General features: G+C 37.2%; 1 protein-coding gene across 1 annotated transcript in view; it reads left to right on the top strand.

Annotated features, from left to right (window-relative positions):
* Positions 1 to 376: 376 nt before the first annotated feature.
* The window catches only part of LOC140227808 (adhesion G-protein coupled receptor G6-like), a 77,478-nt gene continuing 54,144 nt past the window's right edge, over positions 377 to 23,710 (top strand). Inside the window, exon 1 of the mRNA XM_072308204.1 lies at positions 377 to 542. Coding sequence (XP_072164305.1) covers positions 377 to 542 — 166 coding nt within the window. The remainder of the gene's footprint in view (positions 543 to 23,710) is intronic.

The following is a 23,710-nucleotide window of genomic DNA, read 5'->3' as shown; positions in this document are numbered from 1 at the left end:
GGCACATCGAAATCGAGCATCGAAATCGGCGCAGCCACGAGTGCAAGCAGTGCGTGAAGTTATTCTAAAGGAGAGATAACCTCTTGACTCACTACAGGAGGCTGCACCGAGGTCATAGAGGAGATTCCCCAATAGCTGAAAGGGACAACCACTCTCGTGAAGTCCACAGCCGCAACGATGAACCTGGGAGACGACGTAGATCCCGCTCGCCTGTTGCGAAGCAGGTGAAGAGCAGTGTTTCAGTTCCTGAGACTCCTACTCCCTGTGCAGAGATTGAGGTGACGGTCTCACCGGGGACGCGGCAATAGGTGGAGTCTGTCCCAGTTCAGCTATAGCTCCACCAGCAAGGGGGAAGCCACGAAGCATGCTAGCAATGATGGGGCCGCTGGATCCCGGATCTGGGACATCAGACTCGGAGCCGGACAACGAAGTATCTGAGCCAGATGACACCCTGGAACCCCAAATCAGGCGGGGCACGGTAAACCAGCCGGTCGGAGAACTACGCGTCCCAGATCTCCTGCAGAACCAGCGGGTGAACGTCGGTGAAGAGTCCCCTCGGTCCATATAAGTAATAGTGAAGGCGAGAAGATATGGGAGGAGAACGGAGACAGGCAGTATGAAGTGGTGTTTCTCCGATAGGGAGCATCATCATGTGGAGGCTGGGACATCAGGCCAACAGATTACGGAGGGGGAATTGACCAAGGTTCTCGTCGGCCGGGATACCAAGATAACAGAAACCGTCTGCGAGATGACGTACAAGGACGGAGTCTTGTGCAACAAGCTAGAACGACGCAAGAACTTCTTCATTGACGCAGTGGTGGGAGTTCAGACCTAGCGAAGAGATGCAACGACCAGTGACGCTCCAGTGTTTCATGTTTTTTATATGTGTTTAAGTTAATGTGGACTGCTTTCAAGAAAGCTTTGCTTATTTTTGTTTATTCATGTAATGAAGCGTAAATATAATTCGATTCACTGGAAGAGTTACCACTGGAAAAGCGCAAATAGCTCAACGACAGAAAATTTAATCAATGTACATACACCAGGTGCTTTGTAAGATTTACGTCATGACAAAGACAGAAGACCAGACTCTCAGGACCTTTTGATAACTCAAACGAAGGTAATGATTCAGCTTTATCTACGGTGTTGACTTAATTAAGTTATGTAAATACATGTTCATGCAAAGTTGCCAGAAAGTGTTTCATGTTGTTTTCATATAAGATACTTGTTGTTTTAATGTGCTTAGAGAGAAAGGGTAAAGGTTGCTGTACGTGCTCATTGGAGGGATTCAAATAAGCAGGTCGATATTGCCTTATTGTTTGTGTTTTTTTATTAAGAGAGATACGGAATTTAAGCATCCGATTTTCGTTCATTTCATTATGTATGAGAAGCCATGCTCTGGTAAAGGGACTGACTAGTCTTAGGGAGGGGCTGTGTAATGAAATGAGTTTAGAGCCCTAGAAGTAAGTGTCTCTGGTACGTCTAGTAGGACGTAGGTGGCGTGCGGTGACACCGTGACCCTTAAGAGTTGCAGTGGGGGCACGGGTCGCACGTGGGAAAAGTCTCGCTCGAGCAGTGTGAGCGAGCAGTTGTTAGCTGACTGGTCCGTGGTGTGTCTCCCTGTGTTTTGTTGTGTATTGTATACAAGACGGTGAGTATCGACTCTTCGTGCGGTGATCACTTACGCACCGTGGCAGACGAACTCTCCGAATTCAATTGGCGAGTACGGTAATAAAGCTTCTTCTTTGCACGCACTTTTCTTGTTGCTTGTGAATTAATGATGTCGACTCGGCGTGATATTGAGATGTGGTCTGATCGCTGTGAGCGTGAGTAAAGTGTCCGCGAATATATACCCAATAAAGATCCCACAGTAACTGGAGAAATCCGGTTACATTACAGTATTCACTTTTTGTGTAAGTTTTTGTGTAAGTCATTTTGTTTAAGTCACACTACTTGCTAGGTCACCCCTAAAGTGTAGCATATTATTTGAATTTGTGTTTTTGTGTGTCTATGCTCTGCAGTCCTGTAGATCATGTCAATAATTTCATTTCAAGCGCTCCTCTATAGTTTGTTACAGCACAACACGCACCGATGCACCTCATCGTATACACCCCGTGTATACGATGTGCACTACACTTCCCTTTGCACCATGATATGCTGCGATCACGTAATGTTACTCATTGTAAATGGATTCTGATTTTGGAATAGATGACCAACAGCTAGTCAACCACACAAGTCAGTATTTCACTATTAATGAATTTAACAGTCAATTTTTTTGTCAATAAGGCAAATCAGATTTGTGCTAATTTTAGTTTGATTCATTTTAATTCAAGGAGTTTGAATAGAAACTTTGAATTGTTTGAATTATTTCTAAATTCTCTCAATGATTTTTCATTTTCCGTTATAGGAATTACCGAAACATGGTTGCACTCCAATTCCCCGGACCTATTTGGCATTGACAATTACAATTTTATTCGTAATGACAGAAAGCATGGCATAGGAGGTGGGGTTGCCATGTATGTTAATAATCAAATTAAGTTCAGAATTCGAACTGATTTGCATATTCAAGGAGCAGAAAGCTTATTTATTGAAATTTTAAATGACAATGAGAAAAATATTATAGTTGGTACCATCTACCGTCCTCCGCAAAATGATATTCAGTCTTTTTTTGACAGTTTCGATCAATGTGCTAATGAAATTCTTGGAGAGAGAGAATCAATTTTTTTGATGGGAGATTACAATATAGATTTATTACAACCCACCCATTTTCATGACATATTACTTTCCAACTCACTGCATCCCCACATCAATAAACCCACCAGAATAAACAACAACACCCATAGTAAAACATTAATAGACAATATACTGTCTAATGTCATTACTGAAACCTGCACGAACGGCATTCTTTATTCAGGCATATCTGATCATCTACCGATTTTTATGATTAAAGACAAATCTGTAACAACCCCAATACGCCGCCAACCCAAACAATACTTGAAAATGTATAGAAATGAAACACCACAAAATATTGATTCATTGAATCAAGATTTATTTGAAGAACAATGCGATGACGTCTTTGAACTCCAAGACGTTGATTCTTCTTATGAATTTTTTTTACAAAAATTATTAGATTATTATGACAAACATATTCCTTTAACTACCAAGAGAAATGGAAGGAAAAGAGCCCGGCAACCCTGGATTACTCAAGGTCTTATACATTCCATTCTTACTCGAAACCGTCTTTATAAGATATCTCTGAGAAAACCCACTCCTGAAAATGTGAAAAGGTATAAAATATATAGAAATAAATTAACTACTTTAATTCGAGTTTCACGTAAATCATATATTTCAAATAAACTCGAATCTAACAAGGATGATAAAAGTGCTCTTTGGCGGACTGTTAATGAAATACTCAAAAAGAGACCTATGGAATGTCCTGATAGTATTACTCGTAATGATAATGTTATCACTAATCCTGACCAAATTGCAAATATTTTTAATAATTTTTTTGTTAATGTTGGTCCTTCTTTAGCAGCATCTATTCCCATAAATGATATAAAAAATTATGAAGAATATTTATCTGAAAATAATCAAAATTCTTTTGTTTTTTACTCCAATTAATGAATCTGCAATTATTGATATTGTTCGACTTTTGAAATGTAGTAAATCCTGTGGGCCCGATAATTTGAGGGTGAATTTATTGAAAAAGATAATTTACCCCCCAGCAGCCCCTCTCACCCATATATTCAATCTATCCCTACTTAATGGCAAGTTTCCAGACTCTTTTAAAATCGCCAAAGTTATCCCCATCTATAAAAGAGAAAATCCATTAATGGTGAAAAATTATAGACCCATCTCATTGTTGCCTGTTCTATCGAAAATCTCAGAAAAAGTAGTTTACAAGCGTCTTTACTCATTTATGATTGGAAATGATATATTGAATACGAATCAGTTTGGTTTTAGAAAAGGATTTTCTACCGATTATGCTATAATCAAATCTGTTGATAATATTATTGATGCGCTTACTAAAAAAGAACATATAATTGGAGTTTTTATGGATCTTAGTAAGGCATTTGACACTATTGATCATGACATTTTACTTGGAAAATTACAGAATTATGGCGTGAGAGGGATTACTTTGTCATGGTTCAGACGTTATCTAGGTCATCGCAAACAATATGTTGCATTTAAATCTAGTCACTCATTATATTCTAACGTGTCATGTGGTGTCCCTCAGGGATCTATCCTCGGGCCCCTACTTTTTTTTTGATTTACATTAATGACATCACCAATTGCTCCCCTCGTTTGAACTTCATCTTATTTGCAGACGACACTAACGTTTTTTATTCTCATAAGGATATTGCAACACTGATTGATACACTTAATATGGAATTAGGTAATATTTCGAAATGGTTTAGAAGTAACAAGCTTTCATTGAATATTGATAAAACATGTTTTATACATTTTCATACTCTTCAATCCCAACCCACCCTTCCCAAAAGTATTTATATTGATGGTATAAACATTGCTGAGAAACACCCAACCAAGTTTCTAGGAGTGACCCTAGATAGCAATTTAACTTGGAATACTCATGTGCAGAATATTACTACAGCAATATCTAAAACAACTGGTGTTTTAAGGAGAATAAATTATTTTATATATTGTTTAATAATGTTATATAACGCTTTATTTTTACCATATGTAATGTATTGCAATATTGTATGGGGCAACTGTAGCAAAAGTAAATTAAATACAATTTTTATTCTTCAGAAAAAGGCTCTTCGTATATGCACACACTCAAATTTTTTGGCTCACACCGATCCTATATTTCATCGCCTAAAAACTTTAAAAGCCCATGACATACATATATATCTAACTGCTATATTCATGTATAAACACACACTGCAAAAAGTCCGGTGTTAACCCTATAAAGCCCAAGGGGGGGCACATTGTGCCCCCCTACCATATTTTCGTTTGCCGCTCCTATACCCTTTACCCGATTTCAACCAAATTTGGTGACTTTTCCTTAAATCTTATTGCGCACATTTTGATATATAATTTAGCTATGTCCGATATTGCTGGTTGCCATGGCAACCATAAACTGACAACCATGTTCGTCAGATTTTGCATGATTTTCTGTTCCAATTTCAGTTAACAGTATAATAATGGATGAAATGGGGGTTTTCTTGGCTGTAATTTGCTGAAGAACCAAAGGGTGAAGGAATTATGGTTGTGAATTACCCTGAAATGGTTTTCTTATTATTTCCTTTATTTTCTATACGACATAGGCATCAAACAATAGATATAATAAAAATAATTGAAAATACAGCATTTTCCAAAGACTACCCTTTTATTTTGTGTTATTTTCACACAAGCTGTACCTGTAATATCATTTGTTTATCATATTATCAATCTGCAAACTCAAAATTACAATATTTTGGAAATATGAAATGCAATACCAATATATGTATTCATTCCAAGCAATACATTATAGGTTTTATATATTTCTTTATATTGTAATGAATAGCGCCCCCATGTGTTGACCTTGAGAAATTTTAACCATAGCAAACAGTGAAGGCTGACTTGCTTTTCCTTTGTGGTAAATATGAAAATGATTGATATTAAAAAAAAAAAGATATATACTGGTATAAAGAAATAAACATAAAAAACATGATTTTAGCGTATTTCCTATGTATTTCTTTATATTTTGGTAAACAGCACCCTCAGTGGATGACCTTGAGAAATTTCAAATGTTGGGTCATGTAGAGTACGAGTTGCTCTACCCATGTGCCAAATATGACGGTCATACATCATATGATAAAGAAGTTATATAGGGGGGGGGGCACAATGTGCCCCCCCCCCCCCTTGGGCCTGGCAGGGGTCAAAATAGCTTGGGCTTTATAGGGTTAAATAGTGAACACCGAGCTGGTGTTAAATTTTCGGTGCTCATTTATGGTGTTAAATTAACACCTACGGGTGTCATTTCCAAATTTTAAACTGTTTTTTGAAGAGTTTCTTAGTAACTGCACTTCTTGTTGATTTATTATTTAAACAAGACGATCAAGAATTTTACATTAAAATACTACATTTTTGAACAAATGTGAAAATAAATTTACACCAAAGTAACACCAGCTGGTGTGGTCCCTTATTGAAGCTGGACGGGTGTTAAACCATTGATATTAACACCAGCAAATATCAAATCAAGACCATGTGGTGTCATTTTTGAATTAACACCAGTACAGTGTCAAAATAACACCAGGTACAGTGTCAAATTAACACCACGAAGTGTCAGGTGAACACTTTTCAACACCATCACAGTGCATTTTTAACACCTGTGGGTGTGGTCCTTTATTGAAGTTTGATCGGTGTTAGATTTAACACCAGTGGTGTTAAATCTAACACCGATGTTTTTACAGTGCACTCGAAATTTATTACCATTTTTTCATAATGCCTTAGTAACCAATGACCATATTCATTCATACCCAATCCATCGTTCCCATGATTTTCATTTAAGTAATCCAAAGCTTTTACTTGCTCAAAAATCGATTAGATATCATCACGGTCCGGATACATGGAACACTCTTCCTGAGGAGTTGAAACAGTGTACCTCCTTGTTTTCATTTAAAGCAAACTTAAAGAAGCACATTTTATTACAGTATACTTCAAATACAAATTAAAAACAAATAATTCATATGATTAATGTTGGTCTCCCAAATAGCAACATCGCATACCGTTCCCTCTTTCAGCAAACCAGTTCGATTATTCTACATTCCAGCATATCTGCCCTTCTGCACTTTCTAGCACTTGCACGCACATCCACCACCATCACGTTTTTCCCCTGCTATCTTCGCAGCAAAATTTGTATTGTATTGTAGTATTACGAAACTAGTATACGTCCCTACCTTTTCCTCTGGCCGGCCATCTTTTCAAGCTATGCTTACAATGGCGGCCCTCTGCATTATCGCTCCATAATTATAATTGTTGTAATCCCCGCTGCATAGACATGCATACTGTATATTGTATCATTAATTACCTTTTATATCTTTGTTTACGCAAGTCAAACGACTCTGTTTTGAATCTATTTTGTATATTTCCCACATGTTCATAATCATGTGCCTTATGTATATTGATTTGCTGATTGATTTGTTGATTTGCAGAAAATAAAGTATCTATTAAACAAACAAAACAAAACTAATTTTCTTCGTGAATTTGCGAATACTTTTTTTGAAAGGCTTTTGAACTGAGCTTCTTTCTTGCGCTTTGTTGTTGTTGCTGTTTAGCTGCAGAGGAGGACGGTTTTTGCGATCCGAACCCCTGTCAGAATGGAGGAACCTGCTCGTCGCGAGGAGAATTACAGTGCTCGTGCACGGCGGAATATACCGGAGACACATGCACAACTCCTGGTAAGATAGTTCAAGTTTGAAGTTTTTCAAGTTTCAACTTTATTTCATATTTCCACTTTCTCAGTGATGGGATTACAAAATGATTGACAATAAAACAAAAGTACAAATATATATACAACCATATCTGATGTTTGAAAAAAAAAAAGACAAACAAATATAAATGGTCGTTATCATCTGAGGATATCACATATAAATGTCAGAAATATGATGGGGCCTACATAAAAGCAATGATGCTTGTAAAAACTGTAGGTTCCCGAATTTATAGGCGTGAAATTATACGGAGAACGGACATGTTTATCTCGACCAACTTAAATTGTATCAGTGCAAAATCAGTATTAAAAACGAACTATCGAACCACATGAATACTTTAGTATCGCTTAAACGAGACTGTACATATTTCACCGTGTTTACACACACACACACACACACACACACACACACACACACACACACAAAGTGCTATAACGGTATCGTTAAATAACTTGGAGCTGCAGACAAAGACAAAAGACTAGGGGTAAAAAAAAAAATAATGTTGCTAAGAGCCGGGTAGTGTGTATCCACTAAGTAATAGCCGTTTTAGTTTGCGTTTGAAGGTGAATAAGGATAAGGAAGAAATAATATCTTGAGGGAGGTCATTCCAGTATCTGGGTCCAGTAAACATAATTGTTTTCTTTGCAAAAATAGTGCGAGTACGGGGAAGGTGATAAGCGTCACTCTGACGAGTGGGGTAGCAATGAATAGAGCGATTTCTTTTGAACATGTGAATAAAAACAGATGGTAATTCATTAGTTGTTAGTTTATACATGAAAATTCCGAGATTATAATAAAATACGTCTGGAATTTTCAGAATTCTGTTTTGATGAAAAAAAAAACAGTTGGTATGAGCAAAATATCCGGCGTGGTTTATAATTCTTATTGCACGCTTTTGAATACGAAGAAGGGAATCTAATAGTAAATTGATTGCATTTCCCCACGCCAAAATTCCATAATTAAAGTGTGGAGATATTAAAGAAGAATGTATACTCTGCAAAATATAAACAGAGAACAAATGTTTAAGCTTGTTTAAAATTCCAATATTTCTGGACAAAATTTTACTTACAAAATTAATATGAGTTTTCCAGGATAATTCTCGGTCAATCCAAGGCCCTAAAAACTTTGCGTTATTGACCTGCGTTAAACATATATCATCTATTTTGATCTCATGTGGGACAACATTCAAAGAATTACTGAATACCATATAATAAGTTTTTTTCTATATTCAGGAATAATTTGTTGGCATAAATCCAGACCTAAGCTCAGTATTCATCATATCAATTAATGTATTAGGGGCTCGATGAGAACAAAACAAACTTGTGTCATCAGCAAAACAAATAAATGAAAAAATTTCGATTTTTGAAGGTCAGTTATGTATAAAATAAATAAAAGTGGGCCCAAGAGGGAGCCCTGTGGGACTCCACATGAAATAAGTTTTAACTGCGAATCATAGCCGTTAATGTTAACAAATTGCTTTCTATCAGTTAAGTAACTCTTAAACCATTCGAGAGGTGGCCCGCGAATTCCATAATGATACAGTTTAAGAAATAAAATTTCGTGATCTATCGTATCGAAAGCTTTAGAGAAATCAAGAAAAACTCCAATTGTATGCTCAAAATTATCTATAGCATGAGCTACCTTGTCTATAAAAGTAAGTAAAGCATGGGTTGTGTTATAATGCTTTCTGAAACCAAACTGAGAATCTGATAAAATATTATGATTTGTGAGAAATTTCAATAATCGCGTGTAATGTAAACTAACCTTTCAAGGATTTTAGAGATTGAAGTCAATAGAGAAATTGGTCGGTAATTATTCACCAAATCTTTCTGTCCCTTCTTAAAGATAGGGACAACTTTTGCAACTTTCATTTTATTGGGGACTTTACCATTAACTAAAGATTGATTAAAAATGTATGTTAAAGGAGAAATGACTTGATTCAAAACATTTTTTAAAAGAAAATTTGTAATTCCATCATATCCTGAACTTTTTTTATCGTTTAGATTCTTGACGATATCAACAATTTCTTCTTCAACAATAGGTTCAAAAAATATTGATTGAGGATTCCTGTTACCTAGATATCTATGATATTCAGTTGGGGATTTCGGGATTTTACTGGCAAGATGTGGACCAAGACTTGCGAAATAGTTATTAAAAGATTCCACCATGATAACCGGATCGTTAATCTGCCGGCCGTCCGCCGAAATATATTTGGGAAGATAAGTATTGGTTTTGTATTTTGAGTGTCTCGTTAATCACCTTCCACGTACTCTTCACATCATGTTTATATTTAACAAACTGTCGCGAAAAATAATTCCGCTTAGCAACACGTATTAAGGATGTCATTATATTCCGATATCGAGTATATCCTGATTTATTTCGAAGGCATGGATCTTTGCGATATTTATGAAAAAGACTATTCTTGCGGTTAATGGACCTGAGAAGAGATTTTGTTACCCATGGTTGTCGAGGTACTTTTTTTTTTGTAATTTGAATGGTGAGGCCTTTTGAGAGGAACACTAGATTCATAGTTAGTGGTCAAAATATTCATAAAATTTTCAAATGCTAAATCAGTATCGCTTTGAGAGTACAGTGGACCAGTCTTCTGAACTTAATTTCACCCTAAGTTTATTAAGGTTGGATTCAGACATTACACGAATACCCGGATTTTGAGTGTGAGAAACATAAGCAGTCATAAAATTTGACACAAGGGCATAGATTGGAAAATGATCAGTGACGTCAGAAGCTATTATGCCAGATGTGATGTCAGAAAATAAGTAATTTACAAAAATGTTATCAATAAGAGTAGATACATCATCGGTTAATCGAGTCGGTTTTCTTGTAAGGGGAATAAATGATTTCGACAACATAAGGTTCAGAAAATCCGCGCACATAAGATTATCATTGTAATTAAGATTGAGGTTAAAGTCACCCATGACAAAACATGTCTTACTATCAAAATAACTGCTCGAAATAAGGCCGCAAAATAACTCTTAAAATTCAGCAGGGTTTGAGCTGGGTGGTCGATAAATCTCCCCAATTATAATATTACTTTTATTTAAAGTTTTGACCTCAATAAATACACTCTCAAAAACTTCTGACATCACGCTATATTTTTCCACAAAAAAAAAAAACACAATCTAAATTCTGTGACACATAAAATCCGACTCCTCCTCCTTTCTTCCATGTTCTATTATTTGTTATGAGTCTAAAGCCGTCTATTGTAAGCAGCGAAGAGGGTGATGTCTCCTTTAACCAAGTTTCACTGAGCCCGATAATATTATATTCGGTTTTTAGCGTGCTCACAAGAGAAAGAAATTGATCAAAGTTTTTATTTAAGCTTCTGATATTAAAATGTGAAATAAAAAGTTGAGTTACGTCATTATGAGTGAGTGAAAGAAATTCATCCTCTGTGTGATAGTGAGTGAATACATTTTGGACTGCGGCATCGTTACAGTCGAAATCTAGTCTCAATTCAGAAGTTTGCATATTTAAGAAAGTGACGATGTCGGAATCTTCGCCCTCTTCGCTGTTTACTGAAATTACTGGTGTCATATCAGCGAGTGACTGAGGATAAAGCATGCTAACAGCAGCGGCGTTCGAGTTAACAGTGGTATTTGGATTCATCATTGTGCATGGTACAGAATAGGTGAATATAAAGATAGGCTGTTAACAGAAAATATGTGCTCAAAAATACATCTGCTGTTGGATTTTAAAGGAAGTATGTGAAAGAACATTTACCCTGATAATAGACGGTTAAGGAATGTTCAGTTTCCGTACGCAAAACAAGGCATGTCAAAAATTCAACGGTATCTGCTTGAGCATAATGCGTAGGCGGGGAATGTGGTTGTTACTAGTCTACATACAGGCCCGTAGCCAGGATTTTTCAAGGGGGGGTGCGGTCACTAAAAAAACGGACCTTCGGTACCAATACCAATGATGACACACACACACACACACACACACACACACGCACAATTATATATATATATATATATATTCTTTGGACGACCGAACTACAAAAGTTGTATAAGAATTTGCGCGCGAAGCGCGCCGCAAATTGTGAATTTTGACTGTTTTAATGACGTTTTAGAGTCTCGAGGAAATTTGTATTTTTGTCTGTTGCATGCAATCGCGTTACGGTATTTCATCTAGGAAATAGTAAAAACTCATTTTGCCAGGAAGTTGCTAAGTTTAATTGTGTTCGAGACTCTGCGCGCGTAGCGCGCCGCAAAATTGAGAATAGTGATTTTCCTGGTGTTGTTTTAACTTTTATTTTTTCTATTGTATACCCGCGTTAGCAGGCCTGAAGCCAGGATTTTTAAAGGAAGGGGGGATTGCGTTAATTAACAAAACGGTCCTTTGATACTGTCCCGGGAGGGGTAGCGACAATTAAAAGGTGGACACCATCCTCATACATGGACTTTCAAAATGGCCCCTAAATAAGTAATGATCATATGATTTTTTCGGGCCTTAAAAACAAGCATTCCTTAAATGTTTCCTGCACCCTAAAGAAGTACTTCATCATGATTGAACAATATACCATTTTCCCAAATTTCGGCCTTTTTGATACCCTTTGATTATATACACTCGTACATCACACTTTCCATCTAATCCGTGAGAAAAAACGACCCCTATTACGCGTTTTCTTTAGCGAGTATGGTCACGGTGTCCACCTTTCAGTTGGAGTTTTCCATCCCATTGGATGCTGTTTGGAAGATGAAACATTCACTTTACTATACAGTATATCAGCCGTTGGTATGCGAGTTTGTAAAAAACGAAAATAAATAAGAAAATTTTTAAAACAAAATGAATTGTAAATGTGAACCATTTACATTTTGCCTCCTTCTGGTAGGATATTTCCAGCATTTCCGAACTTTCAAATAATCATTTTAGATTCAATAATATTAAAGGTAGTAGATCCGATTCGCAAACATCTCCAATATCAGTCAAATGTCATATTAACCATCATGCTAAGAAGTTTTTTTTTGTGAAATTTGGAGGTCAATGAAATTCAAAAATTAAACATCCGTTAGCCATTGGAAGAAGTTGAGTGCAAATTCAGACCTCAGGCTTTGTGCTCAGATGTTTTCCTATTTGATTTGATCTGTCTTACTATGCACACTAAGATACATACTGGAATGGTTATTTCTTATTTATTAAATTATAGTAGCATATTTGGTTACTAGCTGTCTCTAGGCATTTTCGAATTTGGGCTGCAAAGAGATCCACTACCTTTAAGTTAGAAGAGAGATAAGTAAATAATGATAAAATAAACAAACAAAAAAGAATGAGTTTCTTTTGTAATACTATCTGAAAAACTTTTTACTTTACCATTTTACTTCATAGCTCAGCACTTTCCATTCTCTCTCATACCCTCTTACCCATTACATTTAAATGAATACAACTAAAATGAGTTTGCGTGCCTGCATAATACTCTTTGGAAATTATAAATGAAAATGTTCTTAGGTTTTGGCTCACTTTAAAATGAGAACCAATAGAACTGTCACAACATGAGAAAATGTATAAGTAATAATCAACACTACATTTCCGAATTTGGCGTGCAAAGAAATCCGCTACCTGTAAGTTAGAAAAGAGATTAGTAAATAATGATAAAATAAACAACAAAAAAGAATGAGTTTCTACTGCCGTATATCCAGAACAGAGCCTGAAACGGTGCAGGCTCAAGAAATCGTTTGTACTATAATACGTCTTGAAGTACTGTGTGATACTGTTGACTCAGACTTCTACAAAGCTGTAAGTGAGAATTGTAATCCAATCCGACTCATTACCTGAGATATTTATGAAAATATATCAATAAAGAATGTAAATTAAATAACGATGCGTCACAATGCAGTCTAACGCTCTCACAATGCTATCATACATAGGGTTTTTCACTGACTGTTTTTACTCCGGAGCTCTTGCAATATTCAGGCTTTTCCTACTATATCTTTGTGAGACGTAGATATAAAATGTCTCAGGTTTTCGATTATAGTAATTTCGAGGAAATTTCTTTAATTTTTATCATATATGTAAACTTGAGGCTATTAGATTTTCATCCACTTACCTCTGTTCCTGTGAAAAAATGCAAGTGTCAACCTCAATGTCATCCACGACTCGCACGTACTCGGGCGGCAAGTGGAAAAAAAAAAAAAAAACACCGGTCACACGCGCCAAGGGCCATGGCATGCAGTGCCAATATAATAATAGCTCGCACAAATTGATACATAACATTTGTGTTTGTGTGCATGGGGACGATCCGATGGTTCATACAACAAAAGGGTTTCGTACAATTATTTCTAACATTGTTAAACGTACTCTTCCACATTTACGTAGCATATAATGTGTCTTTATATTTATTTGGATTGTTATCTTGAGAATTGCTAAAAACCGTTGTTATGAAAAAGTGGACCTTTCAGAATTTGGGGGGGTGCGTACGCACCCGACGCACCCCCCCTGGCTACGGGCCTGACATAGGAGGGCACAATTGCACTGAACAGTTCAGAGAGGTAATTGCAAAGGCAAACAGACAATAAATTATTGGGGGTGGTCGAAAACACAGTAGAAACACATTTGTGTAAACACAAGGATAACAGTTTGCTCAGGGTAGGTGGCAACTTTAATAGAGGAGTCAGATACACCAGGGTGACACATTTTTGCATAAACATTAATAACAAATTTCTGAGAGGAGTCGGCAGCACCGTGGTAATACATCTTTGCATATACAATAACAAATAGCTGAGAACAGGTAGTAAGTTGGTTTGAGCGGTCAAAGACACCGGAATAACACGTTTTTGCATACACAAGGATGACAGATTACTGAAAGCTGACAAGTTGGTAGCTGTTGAGAGCACCGGCATAACACATTTTTGCATACGCAATAGGAAGTTCATTAACACTGTTATGTAAATTTTTGTGAATTTCGCTAAGAGAGACAGCACCGTGGGAGTGAAAATAGCAATATAGACAGGTATACTAAGTACTGGCACTTTACATAATGAAAATGACAAACCAGTTCTCTGTTTAGGTCTTAACATACATGTGGCTATACGTACGTTCATAAGTATGCACTTGGCACAATTGTGAAAAATCAAATTGTTGGTACGCACAGGTGAGCTCGATTTTGGTGTAGCGTACAAGGAATGTATGTCAAGGCAAAAAGAAAGCACTACTGAGCACAAAACAACATCAAAGTAGAAACGAAGATCAAACGCTGTGTCGTGTGCGTACTCGAAGCACACAGAAAAATACATAATCAGAAAGAAATTGCTTACATACATGTCTTCTATAAACTGTTTTCTCCAGATATTACCCGCAGCCACCCCCTCCCTCCTCCACCCTTGAAAAAAAAATCCTTTGCAGTCAAAATATAAACGTCATTGCAATCTACGTCTTTTCTCATTACATATGAAATATGATATTATCATTTTCATGAAGTTGTGAAATAAAAAGGACAGAGGTTATGTTTAATTCAGTCTTATATAACGAAGTACACGAACTGAACTATTTCATGTCAGATATAGTAGTCAATGACTACAAAAGAAAGCGTATGACGTTTTGCATTTCTTTTTTCATGTCGGATATAGTAGTCAATGACTACAAAAGAAGGCATATGACGTTTTGCATTTCTTTTTTTTTTTTTTTTTTGCAATTGCTGAATATTAGAAAAGATGTGGGAAAAATGAGGAAGACACTTTCTTCCTGTCAGTATAAAAAGCAAATTTGTTGAACAGTATATTAGCCATCTCAATGTGAAACTCCAATGCAAAGTATACTCCATGGGACTAATCATTTTTCAGTCGAACATACATAATTATGTCAAGACCTCTACATATCTATAGTGAATTACATTTGGAAAATATCTTATAAATCTTGTAATGAAACAAAAATTGTAGAATAATGGTTTCAAACACAATGAGAGATAATACAAATCATTCATGACATTTAATGTATTAAACCCAAGTGTTTCCGTGTGGCCAAACGAGTTTGGAATAGTCCTCATAAACGCCAAATTATTGATATAGTATGTGCAATAGACAGCGATTAAGAGTTTCATAACTTTCATTTTACAACACCTAAAAATACTGTAGCTCTCCGATTGGTCAATTACCTATCACGTGCCATTACGTGAAAGGTTCCATCGCACGCTGCCAATGCTATCAGGCGTTCAATTTTGTTTGAGCAAAAATGGATAGCGCATGGCTGACGTCACCCATTTCCATTAAAGGGGGGGGGGTCTTTTAACTATATAATGCATGATCATAATGAAAACACTGTGTCAATACTATTGGAAATCGCATACTTTTTTTTCAACGAGATCTATGAACTTCAAAAAACTCAGTTGAAATCGCCTATAAATCGCTCATTTTTCGGGTAGTCGGGAACGCCCCCAGAAAAAGCAATGACCGGTCACGTGGCTTGTCAGGTGACCCTTTGACGTAGCGGGGGGGGGGGGGGGTGGGGCTCATAGTGCGACTGTCTCGCCGTATGATTCTGGACGATTTTTATCATTACGCATCCACCCTGTACGCCCAAGCTCATTACGTATGCATGGAAACTGTGGGATCGATCTATCTGCAGCCAGCTGTGTGCATTGCACCGTGAATAGAGTGCGATATGATCTACTACATGTGCACAGAGATGCCTGCATTTCTGCACAATCTGTTATTATCACAATGCAATTATAGTCAAGGCGCTAATGCCTATAGGAGGCTTAAGTATTAGTAGTTCGTTCAACCCACCCCGCAGAAAAGGTTTGACCAGACAGGATGGTAGATGGGACCTCCATGAACATCCCCAGGTAGTATGTGGTTCCAAATTGTGGTGTCAGTAGAATTTTACTGGCCATTTTTCATCATTATTATTTTGTTGGAACAAACGCAAAGGGGTCTGCGCACGCCAAGACTATTACACTCACCACTAGCACTGCTACATGCGCCAGTGCAGTGGTGCTTGTAGTAGTCTTAGCGCACGCATACTTTTTCTTCGACAAACAAGGGTTTTGCCTGCAAACTAACTTTTCACACCAAGCTGGGGGTCGGTATAGTGTAGTTTCTAGACGTTTTTATTTCGTCTTTATTTCTCCGAGTTGAAGTAAGCAGAGTGAGAGCGCATACCCAGTGACTGCGATGCCCGAATCGCAATCACTGGGTATGTGCCCTCATCCGGCTTAGCGCAATACAGCGGGCTTCTGCCCAATACACAAGTTGCAACTCAGAGAAATAAAGACGAAATAAAAACGACTAGAAATAAAGACTAGGGTCGGTAACGCTTGTCGCTATTGGGGCACTGAAAATACCAAACTTATCACAGTTTTTGCATTTATTTCACGAAGAATTCATCAAACCTGCATAAAACTTAATATGTACACGTTGCTAGAGATGTCGGCAATACAGTAGGATTCAATGTAAGTTATAATATTGTACATGGTTACCATGGTAACCAGATGCCTACAGGTGATTGGTAACCCCCAAAATGCCTCCTACTGCTGCAAACTTTGATTTTTTTAATTTCATAGATGCAATTTTAAAAAAAAAAAAAACCTTTTTATTGACTATTGTAAAAAAAAAAAAAAAAAAAAAAATCTTCTGCTGCCAAGGCAACTAGTATTATCCAATCATGATTCAGCTGTCAATAACTCAAAAACTAAAGCCCATAATTTCAAAAAGCTCAATGAGCAAGTCTTTTCTTTTGCATATTTTGTGTACAACTTATGTGAAGAATATACTGAAGCATTCTCAAGTTACAGCAATATTTGTAAACAAAGGCATAATAAACGGCCATTGAAAGAAAGATATCATTTTCGAATAGTAAAATGCATGAAAAAGTTGCATCCGTCGTACTTTCAACACAAATTTGACTTCAAAGTACATAGGCAAATATAGTTTTTAGTAATGTATGGACACAAATTTCCCTTGAAAATATAGGTGAATACAGAGAGCAAAGCCAATTATATTCTAATGTTAGCTCTTTTGAGCATTAACAGAGCGATGGTTATGCAAAACAATCCTGGAAGAGAGCAGAGGAAAGCAATAATTGTTCATGTTCGTAAAGGAAGTTTATTCAAGAATGCAGATACATTTCTTTGATAAGAAGGAATACACACGTGCGCTGGATTATCCACCAAAGAATTAAACGTAATTTTGTGTTCGTTAGCTTTTGTAAATATATATATATATATATATATATATATATATATATATATATAGATAGATAGATAGATATAATAACATGAAAAAAAATCATGATATGTAAATATTTATCAAAACGTGCAGTAATGAATTAATGCTAAGGAGACAATGAGGGAAAACTCTTGGGCGCCTTTTCCCTTTAATCCAGGCTAATTTAACAGTGTTGAGGCAGGTCTACAATGGGTGAAAAGGCAAAAGATACAAATCTGTCTAAATTTCAGATACATATAAGGTATATACATATATATATATATATTTTTTTTTTTTTGGGGGGGGGGTTACCAATCACCTGTAGGCATCCCGTTACCATGGTTACAATGCACAATATTATAACTTACAATGAATCCCACTGTTTTGCTGACATCTCTAGCAACGTGTACATATATAGTTTTATGCAGTTTTGATGAATTTTTCATGAAATAAGTGCAAGAACTGTGAGAAGTTTGTAATTTTTAGTGCCCCAATAGCGACAAGCATTACTGACCCTAGTCTTAATTTCTAGCCGCTTTTATTTCGTCTTTATTTCTCTGAGTTGCAGCTTGTGTATTGTGCAGAAGCCCGCTGTATTGCGCTAAGCCAAGTGAGGGTACATACCCAGTGATTGCGACAAAAACGGTTGTGGCGTCGCAATCACTGGGTATGTGCTCTCACTCTGCTTACTTCAACTCGGAGAAATAAACACGAAATAAAAACGTCTAGAAACTACACTACACCGACCCCAGCTTGGCGTGAAATGTTAGTTTGCAGGCAAAAACCCTCGTTTGTGACCTAAAAAGTCTGTATGCGCTAAGACTACTACACGCACCACTGACATTGGCGCCTGTAGCAGAGCTAGTGGTACGTGTAGTAGTCTTATCGTGCGCAGACTCTTTCTCGAAGAATAAGGTCTTGTCGCAACTTAACCCTATAAAGCCCATGCTATTTTGACCCCTTCCAGGCCCAAGGGGGGGGGGGGGGGCACATTGTGCCCCCCTACATAACTTCTTTATTATTTGATGTATGACCGTCATATTTGGCGCATGAGTAGAGCAACTCATACTCTACATGACCCAAAATTTGAAATTTCTCAAGGTCATCCACTGGGGGCGCTATTACCAAAATATACAGAAATACATAGGAAATACGCTAAAATCATGTATTTTTCTTTTTATTTCTTTATCCCCAGTATATATGTTTTTATTTCATATCAATCATTTTCATATTTACCAAAAAGGAAAAGCAAGTCAACCTTCACTATTTGTTATGGTTGAAATTTCTCAAGGTCAACACGTGGGGGCGCTACTTGTTATAATATAAAGAAATATATGAAACCTATGATGTATTGCTTGGAATGGGTACATAATTATATTGGTATCACATTTCATATTTCCAAAATATTGAAATTTTGAGTTTGCAGATTGATAATATGATAAAAAAATGATATTACAGGCAAAGCTTGTGTGAAGATAACACAAAATAAAAGGGTAGTCTTTGGAAAATGCTGTATTTTCGATTATTTTTATTATATCTATTGTTTGATGCCTATGTCATATGAAAAATAAAGGAAATAATAAGAAGACCATTTCAGGGTAATTCACAACCATAATTACTTCACATTTTGGTCCATCAGCAAATTACAGCCAAGAAAGCCCCCATTTCATCCATTATTATATTGTTAAGTGAAATTGGAACAGAAAATCATTCAAAATCTGACTGACATGGTTGTCAGTTTACGGTTGCCATGGCAACCAGCAATATCGGACATAGCTAAATTATATATCAAAATGTTTGCAATAAGATTTTAGGAAAAGTCACCAAATTTGGTTGAAATCGAGTAAAGGGTGTAGGAGTGGCAAATGAAAATATGGTAGGGGGGCACAATGTGCCCCCTTGGGCTTTATAGGGTTAAGTGGCCTGTAAAATTTTATTGATACCACAATTTGGAGTCACATACTACCTAGGGGTGTTCCAGAGGGTCCAACCAACCACCCCATGCAGTCAAACCTTTTCTGCGGGGTGGGTTGAACGAAGTCATTTTTTTTCTGGGTCCCTGCGCCTTGACTAAATGGCGATACTTCAGTGAATCTGTATGCATTGTTGCACAGCTGATTCGTGCAACGTTTTTGACTGGCTGAAAGTTATGTTTGGAGTCATCATTCTGTAGGACCTACTTTCACGTGGTGTTTTGGACTTCGTTGTTCCCGGATTCGACGATGACTTGAATATTATTCTTGAGATTGAAAATGGCGAGTTACAAATCGCCAGCTCGCCGATGTATGATTTGTGATGTGCCACTTATAACGTCCAAACACTAAATAAAGCTGAACTCTATGAAGGTCGTGAGATGTGCATGGACTTCAAAAAAAGTCGGAAGATTTGTTTGGCGATGTTATTGTTCGTCAAGGGGATCAATAATAATGTTTGTGATAAATGTGTGTCCAAAGTCAATAGTCAAAGTTGACAAATCTGGGGGGGGGGGGTAGTAATCATATTAATTAAAGGGAATAATTTGGTCATCAATTCTTCATGATATTGTATGATGAGAGATTCAGAAATTAAAGAAATTCTTGAATTGACATAGGTAATTGAATGCACCTGTTGTTTTCACTATTATCTGGCCCACTAAATAACAATGTAATTTTGTAATGTAAGCTCAGGGCTTTGAGATGCAGGTTCTATGAACCGGTACTTAGCTATGGTATACAAGATATAAAACATTTTCAGTAGTGGTGGAAGTGAAGGGGATACATTACACAATTTGTAGTGCAAAGTTTTGAAGTACATGTAAAGAACCGGAAAGCGCCTTTTTTGTTTGTTCTTTTCCCAAAATGTTAGTAGAGAGCGGTCTAAATGTAAAGCATTGTGTTAAGTTTGTTCAACTTTTGTTATTTTATTACCACTTCATGTACTGGGCAGTTAATACAACGAAACTATTCACTTTGATAATGCCTGTATAACAGAGACAATCAGACCAATATCTCTGTAGTAAGAATACCCCGTCACTCAGTCTTTCGTTTGTTAGTCTTCATGATGATAAAGCTTAAGTAATCTAAGATGAAGATGACGTTTAAGGGCATTCTTGCTACAGAGATATTGATCCATTTGTCTCTGGCATTACAGAAGTGAACAGTTTTTGTGAATTGCCCTTCTGCATATATATATATATATATATATATATATATATATCTTCTTTTTGTTAAGTATACCTGGATTTGCCCAAAATGGTAGTTACATGTATAAATTATCATTAGTATTCATATCAAAGGACAGTCTGACAGAGCAACTTGTTTGTTGCTAATTCACAAACATTTAAGGGGGATATCAGCATGAAATTGTGCTGGGGAAATGTGTGGGTCACATGATTACACACATACAAACGCACACACGCATGTGCACACATGTACGCACATACATACATACACACACACACACACACAACACACACACATGCGCGCACGCACACATACACACACACACACACACACACACATTATGTTCACGCATGACACTTATACCAGAACACTAAACATGTTACCTGGGTTTCTCAATAATTCAGCCATAATACCTTGCACATAATTAATGTCAGACCTATAGTATACAGTTAGATGTTCATACCTTATGAATGTTTTACACTGATACTACAATATATCGGTGAACCTTCAAGCTGGTACACTGAAGACATTTTGAAATTTGCGTGGAATTTTATTGTGTTTTACCAGCCACACAACCTGCTCACCTTTGTTATGTAACCACCTTATAACACACACACACACACACACACACACACACACACACACACGCACACACAATGTGTATATATATACACATACATTTTTGGAAAATGCTGAAATAAACCCTTTGTTGTGAGTAGACTTTAGTTTATATGCCTCAAATCATGCATCATGCTGTATGATAGATTAAAATAAATTATGAAATTATAATTGATGTTTGTATGAATGAATTCATGCCAAATACTGGTCAGTTCAGGAATCAGCCTGCGACTGTAACAGTCATGTACAATGCTTATCAGGCTTACTTTATGTAAGTTATGTAAGCTTTAGTCTTCCATAGAGTGTGATTCATGGCTTGATGTGTAATTGCCACGGTTTAGAATGACAACTGAATCATAAACATGAACTACATTTTAACTGTATAGATGGTATGTGACACCCTCAAAGTATTATCTTTCTCTTTTTTTTGGGGGGGGGGAGGGGAGGTAGACCATGCTTCAAGCAAAAGCACAAGCTCGTCTAGCAAAAGGTCTAGCTCAATCAATACATTGCTTAAATCCATATGCATAACCTTTTGCTTCCGCTCATACCTTTTGCTTGTCCCCTATTACGTTTTCAACAAAAGCGACATCACGCCTGTGCGAACACAAGAACAAAGGCTAGTGTGACGGCATGTATTTGAAAGGGCATGTGTGTGCGGAAACATTTCCTGACATAGCAAAGGAGCTATGAAATGACACTCAAATGCACACACAGACGCACACACACGTACTGGCTGATTCCCACGTGTAATAGCCCGGATCTGCCAGATCGCGCGTGGAGAGAGGTCTCCACCGAAGTCAGACATCTTACCTGTTTTTCATCACATTTTGCGAGCTGACCACTGGACATTTCCGTTGTTGAAAGGAAAAGGTCTCTTACACTACTTTAATAGGAGTATTTTCTTGTAGATTTATACCACTCCTGCACAAGTGTGGTCTTTCTTTTATGAATATGAAGTTAAGCAAAAGATTAAGCTCATTTTACAGAGCTTGGAAAATCGTAAGCAATTGCTAGCAAGAACAAGCAAAAGGTATGTTTTATGCATACGTTTTTTAAGCAAATGCTTGGTCTCTAAGCAATTGCTTGCAAGAACAAGCAATTGCTTGTGCTTGCTAGCAAAAGCTTCTGCTCGCAAGCAATTGCTTGTTTTTATGCACACGGATTCAAGTAAAAGGCTAGCACAAGCAATTGCTAGCGTTTATGCATCCGGCCCATTGGGCCGAATGCATAAAACGAGCAATTGAAAAGTAAGCAATTGCTTCAAGCAAATGCACAAGGTCGTCTAGCAGAAGGTCTAGCTCAAGCAATTGCTTAAATCCATATGCATAAACTTTTGCTTGGGCTTATACCTTTTGCTTGTGCCGCACAAGCAATTGCTTGCGTTTTCAACAAAAGGGACGTCACGCCTGTGCGAACACAAGAACAAAGGCGGGTGTGGCAGCATGTATTTTAAAGAGCGTGTGTGTGCTGAAACATTTCCTGACATAGCAGAAGACCTATGAAATGACACTCATAAATGCACACACAGACGCACACACATCTATCCACACACACACGTACTGGCTGATTCCCATCACTGCTGGTAGCCCGGATGCGTGTTTTTTTTAGACGGCACAGATTGGGGAAACTAAAAATCTATCGGGGACCCTATCCCTAAACCTAACCCTAATCCTAATCCTAACCCTAACCATCAAACCCTAACCCTAACCCTAACCCTAACCCCAACCCTAACCCTAACCCTAACCATAACCATAACCAAAAACCCTAACCCAACGATTTTCCCATAGGTTTAACACGCGCCATGCCCCAATCTGTGCCGTCTTAAAAAAAAAAAAAAAAAAACGCTTCCCGGATCTGCTAGATCGCATGTGGAGAGAGGTCTCCTTGCTCTCCACCGAAGTGAGACATCCTACCTGTTTTTCATCATCATTTTGTGTCCTAACCACTGGACATTCCCGTTGTTGAAACAAAAATGTTTCTTACGCTACTTAGGAGTAATTTCTTGTAGATTTATACCACTCCTGCACAAGTGTGGTCTTTCTTTTATGAACATGAAAATGATACTTAAAAGGGAACGTCCCAGTTAAGCAAAAGTTCAAGCTCATTTTACAGAGCTTGGAAAATCGTAAGCAATTGCTAGCAAGAACAAGCAAAAGGTGTGTTTTATGCATATACGTTTTTAAGAAAATGCCTGGTCTCTAGCAATTGCTCGCGGGCAGCAAGCAATTGCTTGTGCTTGTTAGCAAGAGCTTCTGCTCGCAAGCAATTGCTTGTTTTTATGCATACGGATTCGATTAAAGGGCTAGCACAAGCAATTCCTAGCGTTTATGCATTCGGC

The sequence above is a fragment of the Diadema setosum genome, chromosome 4 (genome assembly GCF_964275005.1).
Source record: "Diadema setosum chromosome 4, eeDiaSeto1, whole genome shotgun sequence".
Taxonomy (NCBI): Eukaryota; Metazoa; Echinodermata; class Echinoidea; order Diadematoida; family Diadematidae; genus Diadema; species Diadema setosum.
The sequence above is the reverse complement of the archived record's forward strand: the minus strand, read 5'-3'. Positions and strand labels throughout refer to the sequence as shown.